We start from the raw sequence: 26281 nt of genomic DNA on the forward strand, positions 1-26281 counted from the left end.
GTCGCGGTCGGGGATTTTTTTTAAATTTTAATTTTATGGTTATTTTAAACTGCAATTCATGTCATATCATCGATTGTCATCAGTCAGTGTAACTGTTACTTTTCGGTAAAAAGTGATCTATTAATAATAATGAATAAAAAATAGTAAAATAAGTGCTGCAAATAAATTAGAAATAATAAAAAATAAATCCATGTAATCAATGTGTTACCACCTTTTTTTTTTTTAAATTGCCACCTTTTTGCGGGATCAACTTTCATTAGCCAGACACACTGATGTCATTACGACATCTACTTAAAGAAGCATCGTGCATTTCCCTCGTGCTTGCACCTGTATTGAGTTGAGGCACATCTTGGACACTAGCGATCAAATGTATGAAAGGGGCGCGTTCCTAGCACACAGTCTAAGCTCGTGTAGGTGAACGCGTACCACGCTTGTATGAGTGAGATATGATAGATTGACTGTTCGCGTTTTTTGACAGGTGGTAACTGAGAGGTAACCGAGAGAGGGTGGGCGGCGCTTTCAGCGGGGAGCGGGAGTGGCCATACTGTACGATAGTACTCTTTATTATACTGTGGTTGAGGTGCGTGTCGCACGATAACTAAATTACATCATTCAAATATCGCTCTGAAGTCAATGTGTGTTTGAATTGGCATGTTAAACAATGACAAATAATAGAAAAAATATGATTTCTATCACAAATCACAATACACTATTTACCTTACTTCTTGCCTTCTTGCGCGTAAATTTAGGTAGAAGATATAGAAGGTAGTTATTAGGAACATTTTTTTATAAATATAATTACATAATTATCTATTTGACAGCACAAGATAAATAACACGTAACCATCTACTAAATTCTGCTACTTACATTAAATAGGTATAAGTAGGTCATATTTACTGGGATAATTCGTTTTTTTTTGGTTAATTAAAGATTGGCATATTCACCCACTTCCTACATGTCTTTTGAAGCAATGCATTTACTTAGGGCCGGTTGCATCAATCTAGACAACAGAAACGTCAAGTCACACAGCAGAAGTCTATCCCATACAAAAAAAACCGGCCAAGGGCGAGTCGGACTCGCCCACCGAGGGTTCCGTACAAACTTTCTTTCAAACTACCTAGATAAAATAATCTCATGTTTTCATATAACTCTAATGACTTCACTAGAAGACAAAAGTATAGGTACTAATGAGAATTATTGTATATTGCGCCATCTCTCGGTGAATTCGCTAACTAATTTGCGCGACCTGTATAGAATGTTGGTTTTCGTATTCAGCGAGGTTTTAGCGAACTGAAGGATGAAATAGACAGGGAAACGAGAGCACCCACAAGACTGGGTGAGAAACTGGATAAGCAGGAATAATTATTTATAATGTTAACCGATTTAAACAGTTTTTACTTTATTGGAAAGAAGATGGTTTACGTAACATCTCGTATTAATTTGAAGTACGATATACATCCGCAACGGTGGGTAAATTGAAACTAAAAACCTGAAAAGTTCTTTGTGAATAAAAAAAATTTTCAAAATACAAACACGATTATATTTTTCCTGTAATATTTAGCATAAAAACAATGTTTCCTAAAATGTTCATAATTTTTCGTAAACTCGTCGTTCGTAAACTTCTGAGATAAGGTATTTAATTCGGTATTTTTTTACATTTTCCTTCAAAATTCTTTTTTTTTCACAACAAAAAAAATAAAAAAATAGTTTATTTATGTTCAATTTGTGCTCTTTCTAACGATGCCCCACTTGACCTAGTAACTTAAAATTTACAGTTTGGTCCCCTTAAAATTAATAAATTAAAAAAATAATTACTTTCTATTTGTAGAAGTTTACAATTTTCACAACTGTACCAAATTTCAAGTTGATAGTGTTAGTAGTTCTCGAGATATTTAGGAATGTGACAGACGGACAGAGTCGCACCATAAGGGTTCCATTGTACCTTTTTGGTACGGAATCCTAAAAACACGGTTTGGTGCAACCGACCTTGACATTTGAATATTTTGAATATGATACGGACGGTAGATGGACGGTAGATCAATAATTTTTGCCTAGTTTTCTTGAAGCGCTTTACATAATATAATGCGGACTAGGCATGTCTATCTGCCGCATTGACATAGACATCACAAATTTTAATATCTCACATTTATTGAATAACCTACTTAAAAACTTTTTACGAGTCAACTAAACTAACCTACCCACAGTTACATTACGAAAATTATTTACTTTGTCACCTGGACCACAGCCAAACATCAATGAATCTTCTTTTTCTCTTTACCGAAACTAGCGCTTATTACTTTAGGGATGAGATTGAAGAGTGTGTAATGTATGATGAGGATAGTGAGGAGGATGGTCCCGAGCAAGGCGGCGGCGACGTCAAGTAGCGCGTACTCGTGGAAGGCGAGGTCCCGCGCGCCCGAGTGCAGGGGCGCCTGGTGCCCCCAGCGGATCACCCTCTCCACCCAGTACACAGCCGTGTCCAGCGGCTCGTTCTGCCTGTCTCGCCAGATTTGAGAAGCCCGACGGGCGCTCACACGCATTCTGAAATCACGAGGGTCAAAGGGTTACTTAAAGATTTGACATTCCTCCCTAGTTGTTCGATTTCGAAAAATAATTCTTATAACGAGATGTCCTTTTATTTTTAGTAAGTATGAGGTCCAGGAGGGCGATTTTTGAATCTCGCATACGGGATTTTGTCACTAAAATACCGATTGAAAATGGTGACTTGCTTACTATTTTCAGTGACAATTTTCTGAATTCGAACGCGTGAGAAAAAAATCGGCCCGCAGTATGTTGCCCCTGCGGACAAAAACCCCTTTAGTCCATATAGTTACTGGTGAAAGATTTTATATCATTTTCGTATAATCTACTTCTACTCGCTCTTCAGAATAAAACTGCCTTGATAATACATTGAGTAGATAGTAATTAAAGTAATTATAATATCTTCTTACTCAAGAGTAAATTCTACCGCATCTACAAAAACATCATGCCCATTACAGTTTCATAATGACACCACAAGTCTTTATGGGTTAGGACGGTAGAGTTATTAACGAAGATGTCAATAGTAAGAATAAAGCACCTAATTACACGACAATTAGCAAGAAACGTGAGGGTAATAATGGTTAGACACATGGTTACCTTACTACTACCTACATAATATATTATTTGTAGTTCTGAAAGTCATGCTGCCGCTGAAAACAACGCGCGTCGTGTACCTACTGACTCTACTGTATACATATATACCTAATAGGAAGTGATGTAACTGATTGGGTACTTACGTCTAGTCACGTCACCTGCCAATCCTGCCATAGTATGTTACACCATCACGAATCCCGCAAAAATATCTGATTCGATTTTTTTTGTAGTTGGAGCAATAACATCCTTTTTTACCTAGGGGGAATCCATTATGGATGCCACTGGCCCGGGAGAGCCAGTGGGTAATCTCTAATATTCATATATGTCATAATCGATATCATAATCTCTCGAGTTTCGCAGATTAACATATTAATAATTAATGCATCAGTTGACTGTCCAACTGAGGTGCTGGTGAGGTTAGACCCAAGCAATGTTGCAAGAAGTATTGATACCTACATATACTATTAGACTATTACTAGTATCACTATCAAACACAACTCCACATTATTTAAACAAACATAATTGTACACCAATCAAGATAGGAACTTACTCTGCGCTGAGCACTTTCTGCAGCCCCTCAAGCATGGACTTCTCCGTCAGATCCGCGTACGACAAGACCTTGGCGAGCCCCGCAGCCTCCGCCGCCGCCGCGTTCTGCGGCTGGTCTCCGAAGAACGGCACGACCAGCATCGGCTTGCCAGCCGATATCGCCTCGGTCATGCCCAACAGTCCCCCGTGCGCTACAAACGCCAACACTTTTCTGTGCCCTGAAAATATTGATTAAGCAAACTATTAATACTAATTGATACTAATATCACTAATTAATGCAACTACAGTTACTACATTTTGTGCAGGTAGTGACGTATTTTCGTATTTATCAATCAGTATCTAGATAACTGTGTGTCAAAAATTTCAAACTCATCCGGTGGTTATCGAGTTTTATGGCCGCTTCGCACCGACATTCGCTTTATGCAGAGTGCTGTTGCCTTTGATCTAGTAATCACTTTTCATCTTGTAGGTACAGTACATCAGCGATTCCGTGAATGATGCTTAAATGATAAGAAAAGTTTATAAACAAACCCATGATAGTCATACTAGTTATGAAAAAAAAGCTGCACTTTTGGATGGAAGCAAGCCGCTTTGCATGGTGATAGTAGACATCATAGTAAACGATTTTTTCCGAGGATATCGAAATTTCATCCCTTAGGAAGCCGAGCGTAGCAAGGTGTTTTATGAAAATTAAAAAATTCTATCTTTTTATTGTATCATCCGATTTTGACAAAACGTATCTCAAATGAAAGGTATTGATTTTTGTAATTTAAAAAAAAATACAAAGAAAAAAAAATTGAAAGAAAAGTAAGAAAAAAATAAAAAAAGTAAATTTACGTCTCGCACTGAATAACTTCAAAGAATGACAGACAAAATGTACAATGTCGATATACGAGTTTTTTTTAATCGAAGACAGATAAATTTTTAGTTGAAAACTGAAGACCTCATCGAAATCGCATTAGCATTTTTTAAGATACAAGTTGCCAAAGTTAGGAAAGATCGCTTTATATGGCCACTTTGAAATTCCTTTGCCAGAAAGTCAGAAATAATATGTTTTTCTGACACAGAAAAATACATAGTAGCAGTACACATCAAAATAAAATTAAAATTTCCGAGGATATTATAATTTCATCCCTTAGAACGACGAGCGTAGCGAGGTCGGTTACGAAAACCGAAAAAAAAATCTAATTTTTTTGTACGTCGTCCGATTTTGACAAAACATATTTCATTTGAAAGGTGTTGCTTTATGTAACTTAAAAAAAATATTGAAAAAAATTGGAAAAAAATGTAAGATTTTAAAAAAAAAAACCTTAATTTTCGTATCACTCTGAATAACCGCAAAAAACGGTAGACACGGTGTATAATTTCGATATATGATTTTTTAAAATTAAAGACAAATAAATGCATGATTATAAACTAAAAACCGAATCGAAATCGAATCAGTAGTTTTTAAGATGCAAGTTGTCAAAGTTGGCTTAGTTTGTTTATATGGTCGCTTATAAATTCCTTAGGCAGAAAGTCAGAAACATTATATTTTTCTTACAGTTAAAAGTATGCATAGGTAATAGACATCATAATAAACAATTTTTTATGAGGATATAAAAAATTCATCCCTTGGAAAGCCGAGCGTAGCGATGTCTGTTACGAAAAACAAAAAAAAGGCAGTTTTTTTTTATTGGATCGTCTTTCTAAGGGTTTCTAAGGAATGAAATTTTTATATCCTTGTAAAAAAATGTTTATAATGATGTCTATTACCTATGCATACTTTTAACTGTAAGAAAAATATAATGTTTCTGACTTTCTGGCTAAGGAATTTATAAGCGACCATATAAACAAACTAAGCCAACTTTGACAACTTGCATCTTAAAAACTACTGATTTGATTTCGATTCGGTTTTTAGTTTATAATCATGCATTTATTTGTCTTTAATTTTTAAAAATCATATATCGAAATTATACACCGTGTCTACCGTTTTTTGCGGTTATTCAGAGTGATACGAAAATTAAGGTTTGTTTTTTAAAAATCTTACATTTTTTTTTCAATTTTTTTCAATATTTTTTTTAAGTTACATAAAGCAATACCTTTCAAATGAAACATGTTTTGTCAAAATCGGACGACGTACAAAAAAATTAGATTTTTTTTTCGGTTTTCGTAACCGACCTCGCTACGCTCGTCGTTCTAAGGGATGAAATTATAATATCCTCGGAATTTTTAATTTTATTTTGATGTGTACTATTACTATGTATTTTTCTGTGTCAGAAAAACATATTATTTCTGACTTTCTGGCAAAGGAATTTCAAAGTGGCCATATAAAGCGATCTTTCCCAACTTTGGCAACTTGTATCTTAAAAAATGCTAATCTGATTTCGATGCGGTCTTCAGTTTTCAACTAAAAATGTATCTGTCTTCGATTAAAAAAAACTCGTATATCGACATTGTACATTTTGTCTGTCATTCTTTGAAGTTATTCAGTGCGAGACGTAAATTTTTATTTTTTATTTTTTTCTTACTTTTGTTTCAATTTTTTTTCTTTGTTTTTTTTTTAAAATTACACAAATCAATACCTTTCATTTGAGATACGTTTTGTCAAAATCGGACGATACAATAAAAAGATAGAATTTTTTAATTTTCATAAAACACCTCGCTACGCTCGGCTTCCTAAGGGATGAAATTTCGATATCCTCGGAAAAAATCGTTTACTATGATGTCTACTATTACCATGCAAAGCGGCTTGCTTCCATCCAAAAGTGCAGCTTTTGGCCAAAAATTCTCCATAACAAGTATGACTATGATGAGTTCATACATATGTAAACAAATGAAATAATTAATCAAGTGTATCACGTGGTGTATATTCGTATACGTACATACCTATTGGTGTGTATGTTAAACAGATTACTATCCCAGCCAGTGTCTCCAATTGGAATGGATTTAATTTAGACTTAAGTACAAGCGCGGATCTAGCTTCGTGCCCAGGGGGGGGTCACGTGGTAAAGGCCCAGGCCCCAGGGGGGGGGTCACGTGGTCTATTTGTATGGCCAACCTAGGCTCCAGGGGGGGTCATGACCCCCATGACCCCCCCCTGGATCCGCGCATGCTTAAGTATATTGACCGGGATAAAGACCTTGATTAACTTTATTATTTTTGTTGAGCTCCCGATAGCGATATTTCGACGCAGTTATAGCCTGGCAAAAAAGAGTCGAAAATAATAGGGGCGCCACCGTTGCATGGGGCAAACCGTTTTGCATGGGGCAAATCTAAATCCAAATATAAAACTAACAGACAGATATGATTTCAGATTCGAAACATTTCCACATACTTTTTAGTCTTTGCACCTATCTAAGTTGGAAAACCCTACATCCCATCAAAAACATAAATGTAAAATGAGAGCTCAATAACACGATGAAAATGTAACTAGGTAGGTATCCTACTGCGCAGAATAAGAAAATAACCAATAGTGGCCTACATCGTCTGTTTTCGTATTGTTCGGTAATAATATTTTATAAGTACCTACGGTTGAAAAAACTTATAGAATTGTTAATTTAGGTAGCACTAAGTACAGTCGAGTTCATAAATATATGTACATTTATTCACCTTATTTCAACGAATTAAGGTGACGAAATGTACACATATTAATGAACTCGACTGTACAATGTACATAAAACATACACAAACAAAATATTTGGTACTTATGCAAAATAATTTGATTTATTCTCAATGTCTTGACGACCGGGTCTCAAAATTTGCCAGCTTTAATAGTTATTTGTTATACAAGGGGGCAAAGTTGTATTTTAACGCCGAGTGTGGAATTGAAAAACGAGCAAGTGAAAGGATTCTATAGTTGAAGCACGAGCGAAGCGAGTGGTTCGAGAATAGAATCCTGAGCTTGCGAGTTTTTTAACATACGAGAAGTAAAATACATTTGCACCCGAGTGTAACACAAAACTTTTCCCCTCACTATAGCGAGGAAACTACAACGCAAAAAATGCGTTTATCACTGCTTCCAGTAGTTCCACAGGTGGTAAATCATCTTTATTACTAGATTCACCTACTTTTATCAATTTTAAAGCAGTTAATTTGACTTTATTCAAGGTCAAATTACTTTATCCACTAGTGGATAAAATGCGTTTTTACCCGCTGGTATTAAAGGACAAAACACGTGTTTCCGAGCTAGTGAGGGGAAAAATTAATTTTGTCTAAGTGAAGTTGGCGAAGATCCAAAGGTTAACTGAGCCCTAATATAGGTAACTGTATATAATACCTTTACCTACTTACTATGCTACAAGTAGCTACTTATGACGTTTGTTGTCAAGAGGACTTGTACGAGTAATATGTAAAAATAAGCAATTTCGTTTCCATTCTTCCGATCGGGGTCAAATACGTTTAGTATCAGGTTCAGGTGTCAGTGGTGATACTGTCGTCGTTAATTTACAAACAATGCTATACAATGTATTACTCGTAGGTAGGTAGGTATGTGTAATGGTCGATAGAAGCCGTACAGGCGTTTACGCCTCCTTCTGTCCACATTTCTGTATGATCACGAAGTATGTAGTCGTTGCATGTAGTTTAGATATTCAATCGTTTTCGTGAAACAAATTATAACTTTTTCGTGAAACAAATTATAAATTATTCTCATTATCATTGAAGCCTCGGGTAGTGGCGTTGCCTGTAAGTCCTGGGTTCGAGTCCCGGTAAGGGTATTTATTTCTAGAGTCTAAAGTTTTCTACGTATGTACCTACCTACTAACTAACCTAACCTACCTATTTAAGAATCTGTAAGTTGTATATCTCTTACGTATAAATTTATTACGTATAAATTTGACGTAGGTATATTATATCGTAGTCTGAGTACCCACAATACAAGCGTTCTTAAGCTTACCGCGGGATTGAATAAATTTGCGTATGAATTCTACAGGTAATAATTAGTTCCTTATTTATTTCTTTGAGAAACTCTTTCACTACACGACATTAGGTCACCGTGTCTGCTGTGCCGTGCGTGCGTGCTGCGTGTGCTGGGGTGCCGTGTAATAACTATAATATATTTTATTATTGGAAAAACTTACTGTGGTTGCGGACATACATTCAAGGAACTTAATACAATTGTATTTCCTCTAGATCATCGCTTCCCCATAATCTTATATCTCTAAATTCTATAAAATCACGCCTCACCACAGAACGTGATGCGGTGGATAGGTTATCAATGCAGTAGGTACCTACCAAATGAGGTCATGTATAATGGGGATCGTAATCTCTTCTGGTTATTTATTATATAACACTGATTATATACAAATAAGTAATAATGAATCAAGCGAGTCATTATTGGAGGAATAAAACATATGACTTCAGTGATAACATGTGATAATCAATTAGAGCTACAGACTCTGGTACTGCGTTTAATTTCGCCGCTAGGGGCGCTAGTGTTGACGGCGGAGGCGGAGGTCTTTAAACATGTCAAACGCCGACATACGTTTTTGTTTTGGGGTTTCAAGCTTTTTGTCGCTTAAATATGAATGAATTAAAAAGTTTGAGAGTACCGAGTATTAATGAATATTTTTTAAATAACTCAAAAACAGTAAGAGTTAAGACACCAGTTTCCTATAGAAATTGTACCTATTTGAACTAAAGAACCTTCCCTTAAAATAATCGAAAATTAATAAAAATATATGTGGGTACCTGTGAAACGAAAAAGGCCGTAAATTTAAAAGTAGGCTAAGCGTGAAGCATTTCATACTTATAGAATTACACGCCTTTTTTCATGAAAAAAAGTTTACTAGCTCACTGAGCAACGCCGACTGCGGTATCCACTTGACTCTCATGATGTTCCCAATGATGGTGCCCTCTTCGTCGCTATCCTCATATTTCCAGATAACCCGCTGTTTCAGCTTGGACAGGGCGCTGATGATGATCTCCTCTTTGTACTTCGGTATCGACGCGGTCTTGATCAGAGAACCGAAGCTGAACAGGACCACGCCTTCGGAAGACTCGTTTAGGAACTTCTCCAGATACTAGAACAGACATGAGCATAATTTAGTATTAACGAGTTAGCTATAGAGTCCTGAACGATATTCCTAACTTACCTACTCGTATAACAAAATGTACGCACATAAAAATTCTGTTCACCTATTTTCAACGCTACATTTTCGAAAATAAATATCTCTTTATGTCTAGCATAAAATTTATCCAGAACATCGGATCGGATACAGAATGACATTAATGACGGGGTCGGAGTAAGAAAAGAGTAATTTTAACTTTCATGAACCATCAGAACATCGTTAATAATACACATTCGACATGTAAATAGTTAATATTTGTTTTAGAAGGGGGCAAAGTTGTTGTTTAACCGCACGTGCCAATATTGAAGCCCGCGCAAGCGAGAGATTCTAATATTGAACCGCGAGCGTAGCAAATGGTTCAAAAAGTGGAATCTTGAGCGTTGCCAGGGTTTCAAGGCACGTTAACCTTTGCCGCCGAGTGAAACACAACATTTTTCACCACACCAACACGAACAAAATACTGACTATAAAACAACAAACTAAATCAAATCTATCAATTTGTTCAATATTTATAATTCAAAATCATCATTTATAGGTCATTTCTACCAGCCAGCTTAAGATATCAAGTTAAAATTTTGCACGAAATTACTTTGCACTATTGTGGATAAAATGCAATTTTGCTATCTGTTTACGAATAATAAAGTAACCTTTTATCATTTGGTGTGGTAAATAGTTATTTTTATCTGTGTCGGACTGTTTTGATTTTTTTGCTATTTTTATTTTAAACGACGCTAGAGCCAATCAAAATTTTCTAAAAACGGCCTTTTTCAATATGGCTCAAAAAAAGGTGTAATACTCAAGATCGGTAACAATTAGCCAAAAAATTTAAACGGTCTGACACAGATTATTTCATTGTTACTTATTCAGATTCTCAAATTTCGTTCCGTTTAAATAAGTTTTGAAGGAAGAAACAGTCGAGAGCGGAACCTCGATTTTAAAGATTTTTTCGCAATATCTTTTAACTGAGTTGTTCTTACTTAATAGATTTTTTTTCGATAAATCTAGTTAATAACACTAGTAAGTATATTTAACTGAAATTCCCAAATTGAAAGGGGGACTCCTTTCCATTTTAGCATTTTCGCACCCGTAGCATCTTAAACAACAACTTTGCCCCTTGTCACAGACTATACAAGTCCCTAAATAAAAAAAACCCTGCCCTGCCTGATAAATAACGTTGCGCCTTACTGCTTACTTGCCTTGCAATCAACTGTGATTACCAGGTAAGTAATATACCTAATTACCTACATTAGATCCATAATTCGATCATAAAAATGTCTTATTACTTATTTCATGTAGTGTACTTAGGTATATGTAGTCAGAATAATAAATATGTAGTAATATTGCCGTGACTCGTTGGCGAAATGTTACGTCGCGCCAATAATGATTAACGCATCGATTTAAACTTCCCAAGATACACTATCACCACAGAATATATAATAGTACAAGTACAGAAGGCCCACTGCTTTGATGTTCACGAAATGCCGCCTTTTTAAATGCCTACAAAATTCTAACAAAGAAATGAGCCGCACGTGCGCAGCGTCGGAGGATAGGGTTGCCTATGGTTTAAAACGCATTAATTCTCAGATAAATAGTTATACTATATATTCAAGTCTTGGGTACTTTCTAGGTATAGGTATATTACAGCCTTCAGCATCACAAGCCTTATTGAACTTTTCCGTTGGACGTAATCAATAAGATCAGTGTAAGATTGTCCTATTTTATTCATGATGTCTATTTAACTAAGCATTATTAGCCATTCTACACGTGGACATCGCATATGAACCTTGAAAAAAACTCGCTACGTAATGTAACAATAGAAAGTGCGAACGCGTTTCGTGAGAACGCGCGCCACCCCTGATTAGGCCGCGAACTCGCGGCCGCCAGCATGTACTTGTAGCGCGGCGATAGAATCGCGGAGTGAGCCGCCCCTGCTATCACCTACAAATTCGACACTCAAAAGTGTCCGATCGCTTAGTTGCAAATGTGTGCGTCTAGTTGACAAACGAAAACTTCGCAATGTAGTAAAAACTACTTTAATTTTTTTACAAAAACAACGTTATTTCTTAGTACTTAAAGTTCAATTTCAAATGCAAGCAATTGGCGGTTATGACATTAATTAATGTGATCATCGCGAAAGCCATAAAATTTTATGACCGCAGATCGCAGGTGTGCATATTTTTAAACAAATCTACGTCTTATTGCAACCAACATAAGTTTAATTTCGTTCGCGCTGCAACAATCTAAACGCCATTTTAAAATTGGGAACGAGGATGGACAGAGGCATCATGGGAGTCGCGCTATGAGATGAAAGGCGAGAATGAGGAAATTTGCGGTATTTTTGCGAAAAACTGTTTAAAAAAATATATATATATAAATATATATATATATATATATGTGTGTGTGTGTGTATGTATGTATATAAATAAATATTGGGGACACCTTACACAGATCAACTTAGCCCCAAACTAAGCAAAGCTTGTACTATGGGTACTAAGCGACGATATACATACTTAAATAGATAAATACATACTTATATACATAGGATACATCCATGACTCAGGAACAAATATCTGTGCTCATCACACAAATAAATGCCCTTACCGGGATTCGAACCCAGGACCGCGGCTTAGCAGGCAGGGTCACTACCGACTGAGCCAGACCGGTCGTCTAATATATATAACATATGTGTGTGTGCGTGTGGTGAGTGTATGTGTAGCGATTATGTGAAGGTAAACAGTTGAGGGATTGTATGTGGTGTGTGTGAGGGATGGTGCACTTGGAGAATATGAATTAAGTAGCTATTAAAACAAATAAGAATCGAATGATGACATTAATTTATTATTCTACGTAATTTCTTTCAAAGCTTTGTGTGGGTAAATCTTCTCTCCGCTCCTCAGCTATAATCTTGCACCATTTTTCCCTTCCAACGTCTTGTTTTGGGAATCTGGAATAAAAACCTTTTTTATTACTTAAAAACGAATTTGCTATTCCCGGGTTGTTTCTTTTTATAATTAAAGTAATTTATAAGATATGTATTAATATTATTGAATTGAAATCATTTATTTTATTTTCATTCAGACTTATTGGTCCATAATAATAAATAAATACATACATTATTACTATGAAATAGGCTTCTTTTACAAAAAATATAAATTAGCGACTCCATCATTCCATTTTTAACTATGTTCCACTTCATCCATCTTTTGTCGCCGTCCGCTCATTACTAGTATAGCGCGAGAGAAAGAGACAAACTGCGTAAGACCAAATCAAGGAATTTACTTTAATTATTCTAGAAAATAAATGTTTTTAGTAAGTTAGGAAGCCATTTTGGCCACAAATGCATAACATTATAAAATTATTAACAATTACTTACCGGAAATACGATACGTCATCCTTTTTAACGTATATAAGGTGTTATTTTTGCACTTTTTTACGGAGCACTTAGGCATGTTGCCGACACGGCGGATGAAGCGCTACTGACCGCCCAATTGTGCTTAGAACATTTTCAAGCACAATTTGCTGCGGACACATTCTAAGCCGTGATGGTGCATCTAGGTAGTTTAGATCGATGGATTAACGGCTAATTTTAACTGGTATGTATATTTAGGCTGTAGACTTAGCAGAGCATGGAGCATGCCAATGTCGACCACTCTATTTTAGGATACTCAGTAACACTGAGAGCCCAAAATATCACTAATAGCCATAGCCACTATGATATTGCTATTGTATTTCTTCGTGAGCGCCCGAGGGCATATGTACTATTACTATTATATGTATATTACAAAGTAATTACAAACCTTCTTAATATAAATATTTATAATTAGTCGTTACCTAAACTTGTGCAGGTTTTTGACACATCACGTCAAACTATTTTTTCCCCTTACTAGCTCGGAAACACGTGTTTTGTCCTTTAATACCAGCGGGTAAAATCGCATTTTATCCACTAGTGGGTAAAGTAATTTGACCTTGAATAAAGTCAAATTAACTGCTTTAAAATTGATAAAAGTAGGTGAATCTAGTAATAAAGATGATTTACCACCTGTGGAACTACTGGAAGCAGTGATAAACACATTTTCCCCTCACTAGCTCGGAAACACGTGTTTTGTCCTTTAATACCAGCGGGTAAAAACGCAATTTATCCACTAGTGGGTAAAGTAATTTGACCTTGAATAAAGTCAAATTAACTGCTTTCAAATTGATAAAAGTAGGTGAATCTAGTAATAAAGATGATTTACCACCTGTGGAACTACTGCAAGCAGTGATAAACGCATTTTTTGCGTTGTAGTTTCCTCGCTATAGTGAGGGGAAAAGTTTTGTGTTACACTCGGGTGCAAATGTATTTTACTTCTCGTGTGTTAAAAAACTCGTAAGTTCAGGATTCTATTCTCGAACCACTCGCTTCGCTCGTGGTTCAACTATAGAATCCTTTCACTTGCTCGTTTTTCAATTCCACACGGCGTTAAAATACAACTTTGCCCCCTTGTATAACAAATAACTATTTTTGCGTTGTAGTTTCCTCGCTATAGTGATGGGAAAAGTTTTGTGTTACACTCGGGTGCAAATGTATTTTACTTCTCGTGTGTTAAAAAACTCGCAAGTTCAGGATTCTATTCTCGAACCACTCGCTTCGCTCGTGGTTCAACTATAGAATCCTTTCGCTTGCTCGTTTTTCAATTCCACACTCGGCGTTAAAATACAACTTTGACCCCTTGTATAACAAATAATAATAATCTGTGTTGAAAAAATCATTGCTCTATCTTCAAAAACCAGGGAGGAAATAGTCGAGAGCGTTTGTATGGAGAATTGACCTGTATCGTATCGTCTTAATAAACGCTCGTGCTAATATGTATTGCTTAAGGGCTATTACAGTATTACACTTTTGTAGCGAGTGGATCGAAAAGTGAAATCTTGAGCGTAGCGAGGGTTTCAACGCAGTCAAAGCACGTAGGTTAAACAAATTTAGCTACTGAAACAACATTTTTCGTCACACGAACACGAGGAAAATCTTAAGTGTAACATCAAACTACTCGTAAATCAAATACATAAATTTATTTAATATTTATGATTCAAAATCATCATTTAAAGGTAAAGTCGTCTACTCACCAGCTTAGGGCACCAAATTAAAATTTGTATGAACTTTCCATCTGTTTTTGAAGGATCAAGAGAGCCTTTACCGGTTGGTGTGGTGAAGGCCTATACATAGGTAACTATTTGTTCCTTAGTCGTGTTGAATATTTGTTATAAGTAGGTAGGTATGTGTAATTTATTATTAGCGTCCAGTATTTTAAATCTTCAAATATAAAGCTGTAATAAAATGAATGCTCACGTGCAAATGTTTTTCACCACACCAACTAATAAAGGCGTTCTTTGCTATTCGAAAACTGATAGCAAAGTTGCATTTTATCCACAAGAGTGCAAAGTAATTTCATACAAATTTTAACTTGAGATCTAAAGCTAGGTGTTGGAATTCACGTAAGTAAGTATAAATGATGATTTTGAATCATAAATGTTAAATAAATTAAATTAAGTACTTTATTTATTTGGATGTTTTACAGTTCATATTTTCATAGTGTTGGTGTGGTGAAAAATTTTGTGTTTCACTCGGTGGCAAAGTTTGTTTAACCTTCGTGCCTTGATGCCCTCGCAACGCTCAAGATTCCACTTTTTGAACCACTCGCTACGCTCGCTGCTCAATATTGGAATGTTTCGCTTGCTCGGGTATCAATATTGGGCCGTGCGGTTAAAAAACAACTTTGCCCCCTTGTAAAAAAAATAACTATTGAACTCATTACGAACCATCACCCATGATTAATATAATAAATCACCGACCACCGTAGCTACGTTATAATTATAACCATGATTAAATTCCTATGTTAATTAGGTAATAAAAATGTGATTTAATGATTTAAATACGTACCTACCTTAATTAGTATTGTTTAGTATCGAGGCAATTCGCTACTGTGATAATGAAAATTGGTACCTAATACTTAATCGATTATAATTTTTTCAACACACTTGCTGCATTAGATTAATAGAAAAAAAATGTCCATTAAGGACAACTCAGTTAAAAGATATTGCGTAAAAATCTTTTCACCATACCAACTGGTAAAGACTTTCTTTGCTATTCGAAAACAGATAGCAAAATTGCATTTTATCCACAAGGGGGCAAAGTAATTTCATACAAATTTTAACTCGATGTCTTAATCTGGCTGCTAGATTTTACCTATAAATGATGATTTTGAATCATAAATATTGAATAAATTGATGGATTTGATTTATTTTGATGTTTTATAGTCAGTATTTTGTTCGTGTTGGTGTGGTGAAAAATTTTGTGTTTCACTCGGTGGCAAAGTTTGTTTAACCTTCGTGCCTTGATACCCTCGCAATGCTCAAGATTCCACTTTTTGAACCACTCGCTACGCTCGCGGTTCAATATTGGAATCTTTCCCTTGCTCAGGTATCAATATTGGCACGTGCGGTTAAACAACTACTTTGCCCCCTTGTAAAACAAATAACTATTTCACCACACCAACTGGGGGCCGATTTTTAAGTCTCACGGCGTTCGAATTCAGAAAATTGTCACTGAAAATAATAGGCAATTCACCGTTTTCAACCGGTATTTTAGTGACAGTGAGACTCAAAAATCGGCCCCCTGGTAAAGGCTTACTTTGCTATTCGAAAACAGATAGCAAAATTTATCCACATTTTTTTATCCACAAGATTGCAAAGTAATTTCATACAAATTTTAACCTGGCTGGTAGAATTTACCTATAAATGATGATTTTGAATCATAAATATTGAATAAATTGATGGATTTGATTTAATTTCATGTTTTATAGTTAAGTATAGTATTTTGTTCGTGTTGGTGTGGTGAAAAGTGTTTCACTCGGACAGGTGGCAAAGTTGGTTTAACCTACGTGCCTTGAAACCCTCGCAACGCTCAAGATTCCACTTTTTGAACCACTCGCTACGCTCGCGGTTCAATATTGGAATCTTTCGCTTGCTCGGGTATCAATATTGGCACGTGCGGTTAAACAACAACTTTGCCCCCTTGTAAAACAAATAACTATTAAAATCGAGGTGCCTCTCTCGACCTTTTCCTCCTCCAAAACTTAATCAATTGCAACGAAATTTGAGAATCTGAATAACAATGAAATAATCTGTCTAAGACCTCTTGAATATCACACCTTTTTTGCATCTTATTGATAGGCCGTTTTTGGAAAATTTTGATGGGCTCTAAATAATAATATCAAAAAATCAAAACGGTCCGACACAGCTAAAATAGTTATTTGTTATACAAGGGGGCAAAGTTGTATTTTAACGCCGAGTGTGAAATTGAAAAACGAACAAGTGAAAGGATTCTATAGTTGAACCACGAGCGAAGCGAGTGGTTCGAGAATAGAATCCTGAACTTGCGAGTTTTTTAACACACGAGAAGTAAAATACATTTGCACCCGAGTGTAACACAAAACTTTTCCCCTCACTATAGCGAGGAAACTACAACGCAACAAATGCATTTATCACTGCTTCCAGTAGTTCCACAGGTGGTAAATCATCTTTATTACTAGATTCACCTACTTTTATCAATTTTAAAGCAGATAATTTGACTTTATTCAATGTCAAATTACTTTACCCACTAGTGGATAAAATGCGTTTTTACCCGCTGGTATTAAAGAACAAAACACGTTTTTCCGAGCTAGTGAGGGGAAAACAATAATAATCTGTGTTGAAATGAAAAATCATTACATTACTCTAGATTCAAAAACCAGGGAGGAAATAGTCGAGAGCGTTTGTATAGAAAATTATTGACCCCTCCTGTTGCGTCTTAATAAACGTGACACCATTTTCATACCATGCTTGGAAACAGTTGTTTTTTCCTCACAAGTGTGCTGAAAAAACACTTTTAAATTTATCATAATCCTCTTATGCATTATGTGATTTATGTGCATGCGCTTACTTCGCTCGCGCGCACAATAAGTACCGCCTCGTGCGTAATGTAATGAAATGACCAACCTAGCACACTTGTATCTTAAAGTAATATTAACCATTAAGGATAGTATGCTACCTACCCACAACTCTATAGATGGGCACTTGGAAACTGTACTATAGGTACATTTACGATGTTTTAAAATAATAAACAAATTAAAATGTGTCTGTCAAATTGGAGAGAAATTGCTCAAGTTGGTTACCGGTTAATCTCATGGCTGGGTCTCTGTTAGCGTTAGCGAGACGTGAACAATGACGCAATTGCATTGCACATCCCGATCCCGGAGTCAATTGTGTCAAGTCAGAAGGGAGTGCACTTGTCTATTGTGCAGTTAGTTATCAAGCATACGTAAGATAAGATCCATTGCATCGGGCGGGCGTAGGCGTGACGGGCGTAATCGAACGATGCACTTCTAGATGTTTCGCTTCCAAGGTGTATTATATTTCTGCAGTTGCATTAACTCTTATCAGTCTTGGAACTAGGTATATACCTACACATGTAGTGCGAAAAGCTTTTCCTTCGTAATTTTCCAAAAATTTTCGTATTTGTCATGCTTGTTCAGACAGTGTCAGTACGTCTTGTACTGAGACTGACTGAAACAGCATGACATGTTCGTACGTTTCCGTCAAAATACGAAGGAAATTATTTTTGCACTACATCTGTAGTACAGAGTTTTTGGTGCAGTGTACCTAATCAAGATTGCCACAACACACATGACGCGTACTTACAGTCAACCAATTGGAACCCTAGGCAACTCTACAACCATATCAAAATAACTAGTAGTAAGATGTCTTACAGTCTGATTTATATCGTCACTGTGACATAGTTCTACAGTGGCCTAGGGTTCCAATTGGTTGACTGTACATAATTATGTGGCCAACTGACCACTTTGCCTGCTCTGATATACTTATCTGATGGCGACTGAACGAGACCTACTAAGAGTTCATGACATTGATGAACGAACCAAGTACATCAATAATAGTTATTTGTTATACAAGGGGGCAAAGTTGTATTTTAACGCCGAGTGTGGAATTGAAAAACGAGCAAGTGAAAGGATTCTATAGTTGAACCACGAGCGAAGCGAGTGGTTCGAGAATAGATTCCTGAACTTGCGAGTTTTTTAAACACACGAGAAGTAAAATACATTTGCACCCGAGTGTAACACAAAACTTTTCCCCTCACTATAGCGAGGAAACTACAACGCAAAAAATGCGTTTATCACTGCTTCCAGTAGTTCCACAGGTGGTAAATCATCATTATTACTAGATTCACCTGCTTTTATCAATTTTAAAGCAGTTAATTTGACTTTATTCAAGGTCAAATTACTTTACCCACTAGTGGATAAAATGCGTTTTTACCCGCTGTTATTAAAGGACAAAACACGTGTTTCCGAGCTAGTGAGGGGAAAATAAATTATCTTGATTGTTTACATATTAGAGCTATTTTAGAACTATAAAGGACCAAGACTACACAGACCAAGGAGAATCGAGTATTATAATGCGATAATAGAGGCTTTTGAGAAAGTAAAATTTGTGCTACAGGCTACAGTCTCACAGTGCAGGACAGCTATCGTCGAGAGATACAAGATTAAAACATTCATTACCTTTGTTTTGAAATTATGACTCATATCATATTCATATGCTACTTGATATGTGTTAGTTGTGCCATCTAAACGAGTATACATTTTTCTTGATGTTCCCGTATATTATTTATCCGTTCCGTGTATTATTTTTATTAAACTTTATTTATCTTTTACGGAGTTATACATGGTGTAACATGAGGAAAGATTTTAACTATGCATTTCTGATGACAAAATAAAGATTTAATAAATAATATTATTATATGACGTCAAAGAAATTTCGGCAAAAAAATATTTTTGTGTGTATTTATTTAAGTTTTTTTATGGATGTATTTTCACATAAAAAGTAAATGTTAAACCTACATATCTGCACCTAGTAATAATATCATATATAGCAACCGCAAAGAACGTTCATTATACAGGGTGGGGCCTGTAACAAAAGAAAAAAAAATAACCGTAGGTAAACTGACCAACATTTAATCAGCGACTTTTAAAAATTAAGATGTCTTAATTTTTTTAATTTTTCATACAAAATAAATTTTCGCTTCAAATGTACGCAATTATTGTTGTCGTTGGTTATCTGTCACGCTTTAGACTTAACAGAATTCGCAATACATTAACGTCATTGACTCTTACGAAAAACTTTCAAGGGTGATAAAAATCTAATTACGGCCGTTTTCACATTATCCGATCCGATATCGGATGTAGGAGGGATGTAAAATGTAAGATTTATGCGCTTTCAAGTTTTCATTTATGTATTTAATAGATCATTATTACTAAAAATCGATATAAAACGCAAAAATTGCGGATTTAATGCCGATGGCACTCTCCTACAACAGTTTTTGTCCGAGGCACCATGGAACTGCCGATATCGGCAGGACGCTTCCGACATTTTTTGGCATGCCGGACCCCCCGACAATAAAGTTGTCGGCCGATAATATTTGTTTGTGTGCGTATATAATGTATATATACGTTTGTAGTAGTGTGCGTGACAAAAATGGCGTCTATTAAACAGCTGCTAATGATCGAAATTCAAATTAGTTGAAAATTCCCATTGAAAAAAAAAGGTTGTAATGCATCGGTCCGAATTGCGGATACTAGTTTTTTCATCTTTTAGTAGATATAGTTGAATGTAAAATTATTTTCCCCTCACTAGCTCGGAAACACGTGTTTTGTCCTTTAATACCAGCGGGTAAAAACGCATTTTATCCACTAGTGGGTAAAGTAATTTGACCTTGAATAAAGTCAAATTAACTGCTTTAAAATTGATAAAAGTAGGTGAATCTAGTAATAAAGATGATTTACCACCTGTGGAACTACCGGAAGCAGTGATAAACGCATTTTTTTCGTTGTAGTTTCCTCGCTATAGTGAGGGGAAAAGTTTTGTGTTACACTCGGGTGCAAATGTATTTTACTTCTCGTGTGTTAAAAAACTCGCAAGTTCAGGATTCTATTCTCGAACCACTCGCTTCGCTCGTGGTTCAACTATAGAATCATTTCACTTGCTCGTTTTTCAATTCCACACTCGGCGTTAAAATACAACTTTGCCCCCTTGTATAACAAATAACTATTATTATGCCTGACACTCTGAATATTTTTTATGCTCGTTATCTTAATTTTACAATATAATATTTAGGATATAGTGCTTATAATTATTAAATACAAACCATTTTTTTTAATATTTTTTGATACAAAATCATACTTCATTGATTTGGAACAATGCGTTTTATCGGACCGACATCCGACACTATCGGAAACGTTTATCGGATGTAGGATGTCGGTCCGACATCCGATATCGGATCGGATAATGTGAAAACGGCCTAAACACGTTATTTTTAAAAGTTGCTGAACAAATGTTGGTCAGTATAAGGAGTATAGCCTACAGTTTATTTTTTTGCTTTTGTTACAGGGCCCACCCGCTAAGACCTGATTTAAACGGCGTGCGAACTCGTATGCGATTTTTAGTTACATTGCGGGCCGTTGAGGGTACATACAATTTTGCACAGCCAACAAATTCCGCAATGTAATAAAACTCGTATGCGAGTTCTCGTACCGTCTAAATGGGCCCTAAAGCTGACATGGCTGTAGCGAAAGCAATACTACAAAAACTGGAGCGTTAAAATCCATCAGATCAGTTACCGTTGGATAACGTACCAATCTACCAGTCTGGCGAAACTGAAAGTAATAAGTAGTAATATTACTTATAAAAAAGTAAATATGTAGGTCGGTTTTTTGCGGTTACTGCGGATGGAGTAGCGTTCGATAAGATTTTATATAATTTTTAAGAAAAAAAAACCGTCGCCTTTCGGGTTCTGGTGAAAGCTACTTGCGAATGTTGGATTATGTAGAAATGTGTAAGTATTTTTTAAAACTGCTTTTAATGCTTTAATTATTAGATGGCGACACAAATGAATATACGTATAACGTTAAGGTTTGAAGAGTTTCCTCAATTCCTCATGAATCCGATTTAAATATTATAATATAACTAAATAAAAACGAGTAACAAGTTAATAACCGATAATAGGGTAAAGTTGCACATTTATCGAACGGATCGATATGTCGCAGCGAAATGGCCAAAACAGAGATTTCATCAAATCACTAAGGGATATGATCAAATCACGCAGGATGTCAAAATGGCGAATCTATTTTATCATTTCTCTAGAAAATTTCAGTCATTTGACTAAATCCCTTACTCTGTTTAGTGAAATCACAAAATCGACCAACAGACACGCCACGTTTTGTCATTTCACTAGATTTGTTTAAGGATTTGATAAAATCCCTGAACCACGTCAGTAAGTTGACGAAACGAGCTTATAAAGTCAACTAGTTTTATCATTTCGCTATCTAAATATATAAAAGAAGAAGCTGACTGACTGACTGACTGACTGACTGACTGACTGACATATCAACGCACAGCCGAAACCGCTGGTCCTAGAGATTTAAAATTTGGCACGTAGGTTCCTTGTATAGTGTAGAGGAGCACTAAGAAAGGATTTTCCAAAATTCACCTTCTAAGGGGGTCAAATGGGGGTTCAAAGTTTGTATGGGGAAACAAGATTAGTTTGACTATTTTATTCGAAACTTCACAGGAAGATTCTTTAAGACATATGACTGAATACGTGTTTCAGGTTTTTTGAAAATTTAACCCCTAAAAGGGTGAAAAGGGGGTGATAAAGTCAAAAAATCAATATGGGTATCGTTTTTATGGTTTATCGGGTCGCTGATTACGATAAATACAACATTTTTAAAATCTAACGAGGCGGAAGTGAAATACCTTCTCCCCTGTTGTGGTGCAATGGGGTTTAAATATCAAAAAAATATATAAAAGAAGATATTGACTGACTGACAGACATATCAACGCACAGCCGAAACCGCTGGTCCTAGAGATGTCAAATTTGCCACGTAGGTTCCTTATATAGTGTAGAGGAGCACTAAGAAAGTATTTTTCAAAATTCGCCTCTTAAGGGGGTCAAATGGGGGTTCAAAGTTTGTATGGGGAAACAATGTTAGCTTCACTGGTTTATTCGAAACTTCACAGGAGGGATCCTTAAAACATATGACTAAAGACGTGTTTCAGGTTTTTTGAAAATTTAACCCCTAAAAGGGTGAAAAGGGGGTGATAAAGTCAAAAAACTAATATGGGTATCGTTTTTATGGTTTATTGGGTCGCTGATCACGATAAATACAACGTTTTTAAAATCTAACAAGGCAGAAGTGAAATACCTTCTCCCCTGTTGTAGTGCAATGGGGTTTAAATATCAAAAAATATATAAAAGAAGAAACTGACTGACTGACTAACTGACGTAATATATCAACACACAGCCGAAACCGCTGGTCCTAGAGATTTCAAATAAATTTGGCACATCGGTTCCTTATATGGCGTAGAGGAGCACTAAGAAAGGATTTTTCAAAATTCTTCTCTTAAAAGGGTGAAATGGGGGTTCAAAGTTTGTATGGGTAAATAACATTAGTTTGACTATTTTATTCGAAACTTCACAAGAGGATTCCTAAAGACATATGACTAAATACATGTTTCAGGTTTTTGAAAATTTGACCCCTAAAGGGGTGCAAAAGGGGGTAAGTCAAAATCACAATATGGGTATCGTTTTTATGGTTTATCGGGTCGCTGATCACGATAAATACAACGATTTTAAAATTTAATGAGGTGGAAAATAAATTTTCTCCCCTGTTGTTGTGCAATAGGGTTAAAATGTCCATATAGCCATAAGTATAGGTTTAGTTTTTATCTTTACTTCTGGTTCAAGAGATTTCAAATTGACACGGAAGTTCCTTAGAGGAGCACTAAGAAAGGATTATTCAAAGTTCACCTCCTAGCTTGATAATGACGGGGACGGGGACGGGGACGGGGACGGGGACGGGGACGGGGACGGGGACGGGGACGGGGACGGGGACGGGGACGGGGACGGGGACAAGGATAGAGATAAGGACGGGGATAAGAATAGGGAATGGGGTCGGAATAATCGGTCGGCAATCAATATCTAGGCAGTGTAAAATGCAGGTGGCTCAGGGGGAAGGGATTAGTATGTAAGTAGGCATCGGTGAGTATCCTGCATCCGTAATAACTTTTACATTCAATGTGCTGTAAGAGGATCGTTGTTTGCTTGCCTTTTATATGTTTACGTTTGCAATTAATATAAGCAAAATGGAAAAAATTGTAAGCGATAATGCAATGAAGTATTTTTTACCTTACCGACCATAGCGTTGAGATTCGAGATACTGGCTATGTGGGTTGTATGAAGTTTCCCCACTATAAATATTTATATAGGTAAAATACATACATATTCGTACCTACTACCTACGCTGTGGTCGCTGTGTAACAATTCTACAATCATTGCAAGAATTTCTTTTAAAACAATAGTAATATGTGTAAGGTACAGTCAGCCAAAAAAGTGGTTTACCACTTTTAGATCAATAGAGTCGAACCTACCTACAAAGAAACCTACGGATCCAAATGAAAATCTTATTTTTTGTAAACGTTTCAATAAGAATACTTTTATTACGCGGGCGAAGCCGCGGGTAAAAGCTAGTATAGAATAAGTGAAGAAACAAAGCTAAAAATGTTTCATTTTAAATTATTTTCATATTTATTAAAACATTTTGTCTTTTCACTGAACTTGCTTAGCGAAATGATAAAACTAGTTGACTTTATAAGCTCGTTTCGTCAACTTACTGACGTGGTTCAGGGATTTTATCAAATCCCTAAACAAATCTAGTGAAATGATAAAATGTGGCGTGTCTATTGGCCGATTTTGTGATATCACTAAACAGAGTCAGGGATTTAGTCAAATGACTGAAATTTTCTAGAGAAATGATGAAATGGATTCGCCATTTTGACATCCTGCGTGATTTGATCAAATCCCTTAGAGATTTACAGATACACCTACACGCCACGATCCCGACAGTCGGGTACCTATACAATAGGGTACTTTGCTCATTTAAAACAGTGCCCACTACATACTGGGTCTGCCGGAGTGGCATCTAGTCATTTAGATATGTTAAGATCCCGACTATCGGGTCGTCCGGCCTGGGAACGAAATCGGCACTGAACGTGATATGTGATGTGATAGGCAAGTGTGATATAAATTGAGAGTTAACACTCTTGTTTCATTAATTAATACCTACGTATTTAAGTACGTAATTTAATTTTATGACCAGCAGCTAGAAAATGTAAAACTGGAAAATGTAAGTAAGATCTTACCTAATACTTACTAACATACACATATTGGGTACATAATATAAGTACCTATTATAACATTTTGTTGTGGTTTAGAAACATGACTTCTATGGTACCCACAGGGTATCCACCCACATGAAACGACATTGTAAGCACATAATTTTAAGTATTAGGTACTTACCAGGGGTATTGTCTTCTTATTTTCATCTAAATGCATACCGCCGACTTCCACCACCCCGGGCAAGAGCGGCCTCGCGCCGTTCAAACCGTGAAAAGTATTCAACAACATCAGGGATATGTTCTTCCCCAGATCCGACAAATCCGTTATCTTCCTGCCGAAATGCTTTTCAATAATCTCCTGTTCTTTCAACTGGATTTCATATCTATACCACCACTTGAAATAAAGTTGTAATAAAGTGTTCTCTAGACGTTCAATAAACGTCATATCATCAAGAAATGTAGTGCTAACAACGGGGACATACGATGGGTTATCAGCCAGACCAATCCGGCCTGGCGACCAAGGCATCACTCCACTTGATAAAAGAGCTACAATAGGAGCTCTTATACCGTAAACGTGGGCTAGACCTAGCATACAATCACTGTTAAAGTTCTCAACTAACAATAAATCGTAATCCTGTTTTAAGGCACTCGTTAACGCTGGCCAGTTCACCAGTTTCCGACAAACATCTAAAGCCATGTCAGCCAGCGGACTAAACTCCATTGCCTGCTTCAGCATCCGCTCTACGTCCACAGGCAAATACTTCATGAAACTGGGCGGGTTTTCATATACTTGTAAGTCTATCGTTTCCACTCCTAGTTGAGCGATACCTTCGAGGCTGACATCAGTGTAATTAGCTGGAGGTGTTTTCAGTGGGAAGAAAGACACCGTAGTTACATGGTGGCCGCGCTCGGCGAGAGTTTTTAGCAAAGGCTCGAAAACCATTTGGTGACTCTTGCCTGTGTGAGGGAATAATCCAAGAATACGTGCCGAGTAGACATAGTTAGAAAGCGAGAGCGCGGCAGCGATGTAAACGAGGAAACGCATCGCGGACGTTGCCGCTGTGCGACTGTGCGACAACTGCGAGCCCGAGCCGAGCGTTCACCGACCGGCCACCGTCACGTGGAGTGCACGACTGGGGAGACGGGAGATATTTTCAGCTGTCGTCTGATAGGGTAACGTTCATTAACTGAATTACGCTACACTTGAAAGAGGCCAAGTTTTCCGCACCGCATAATAATCCTAATCGTCCAAAGTTCCGTGATTTTATTTCAACTACAAGGGGGTG

At 36.5% G+C, this 26281-nt stretch overlaps 1 protein-coding gene across 1 annotated transcript; it reads right to left on the reverse strand.

The window, feature by feature from the left end:
- Nucleotides 1–1883: 1883 nt before the first annotated feature.
- Nucleotides 1884–26135, reverse strand: LOC125231511 (UDP-glucosyltransferase 2-like). The gene is made up of 4 exons (XM_048136991.1): nucleotides 25177–26135; nucleotides 9461–9686; nucleotides 3686–3902; nucleotides 1884–2541 (listed from the first exon to the last, which is right to left on the reverse strand). Exons 1-4 carry the CDS (start codon nucleotides 26038–26040, stop codon nucleotides 2253–2255), a joined length of 1596 nt encoding a protein of 531 aa, XP_047992948.1. The 5' UTR covers nucleotides 26041–26135; the 3' UTR covers nucleotides 1884–2252.
- Between the last annotated feature and the right edge of the window lie 146 nt (nucleotides 26136–26281).

The sequence above is a fragment of the Leguminivora glycinivorella genome, chromosome 1 (assembly GCF_023078275.1).
Source record: "Leguminivora glycinivorella isolate SPB_JAAS2020 chromosome 1, LegGlyc_1.1, whole genome shotgun sequence".
In the NCBI taxonomy this organism is placed as follows: domain Eukaryota; kingdom Metazoa; phylum Arthropoda; class Insecta; order Lepidoptera; family Tortricidae; genus Leguminivora; species Leguminivora glycinivorella.

Coding starts and splice junctions, on each gene's coding strand:
- LOC125231511 (XM_048136991.1), bottom strand. CDS start 26,040: ATGCGTTTCCTCGTTTACATCGCTGCCGCGCTCTCGCTTTCTAACTAT. Junction 9,687..25,176: donor ATAAGAAGACAATACCCCTG/GTAAGTACCTAA, acceptor TGTCTGTTCTAG/TATCTGGAGAAGTTCCTAAA. Junction 2,542..3,685: donor CAGAAAGTGCTCAGCGCAGA/GTAAGTTCCTAT, acceptor TCGTGATTTCAG/AATGCGTGTGAGCGCCCGTC.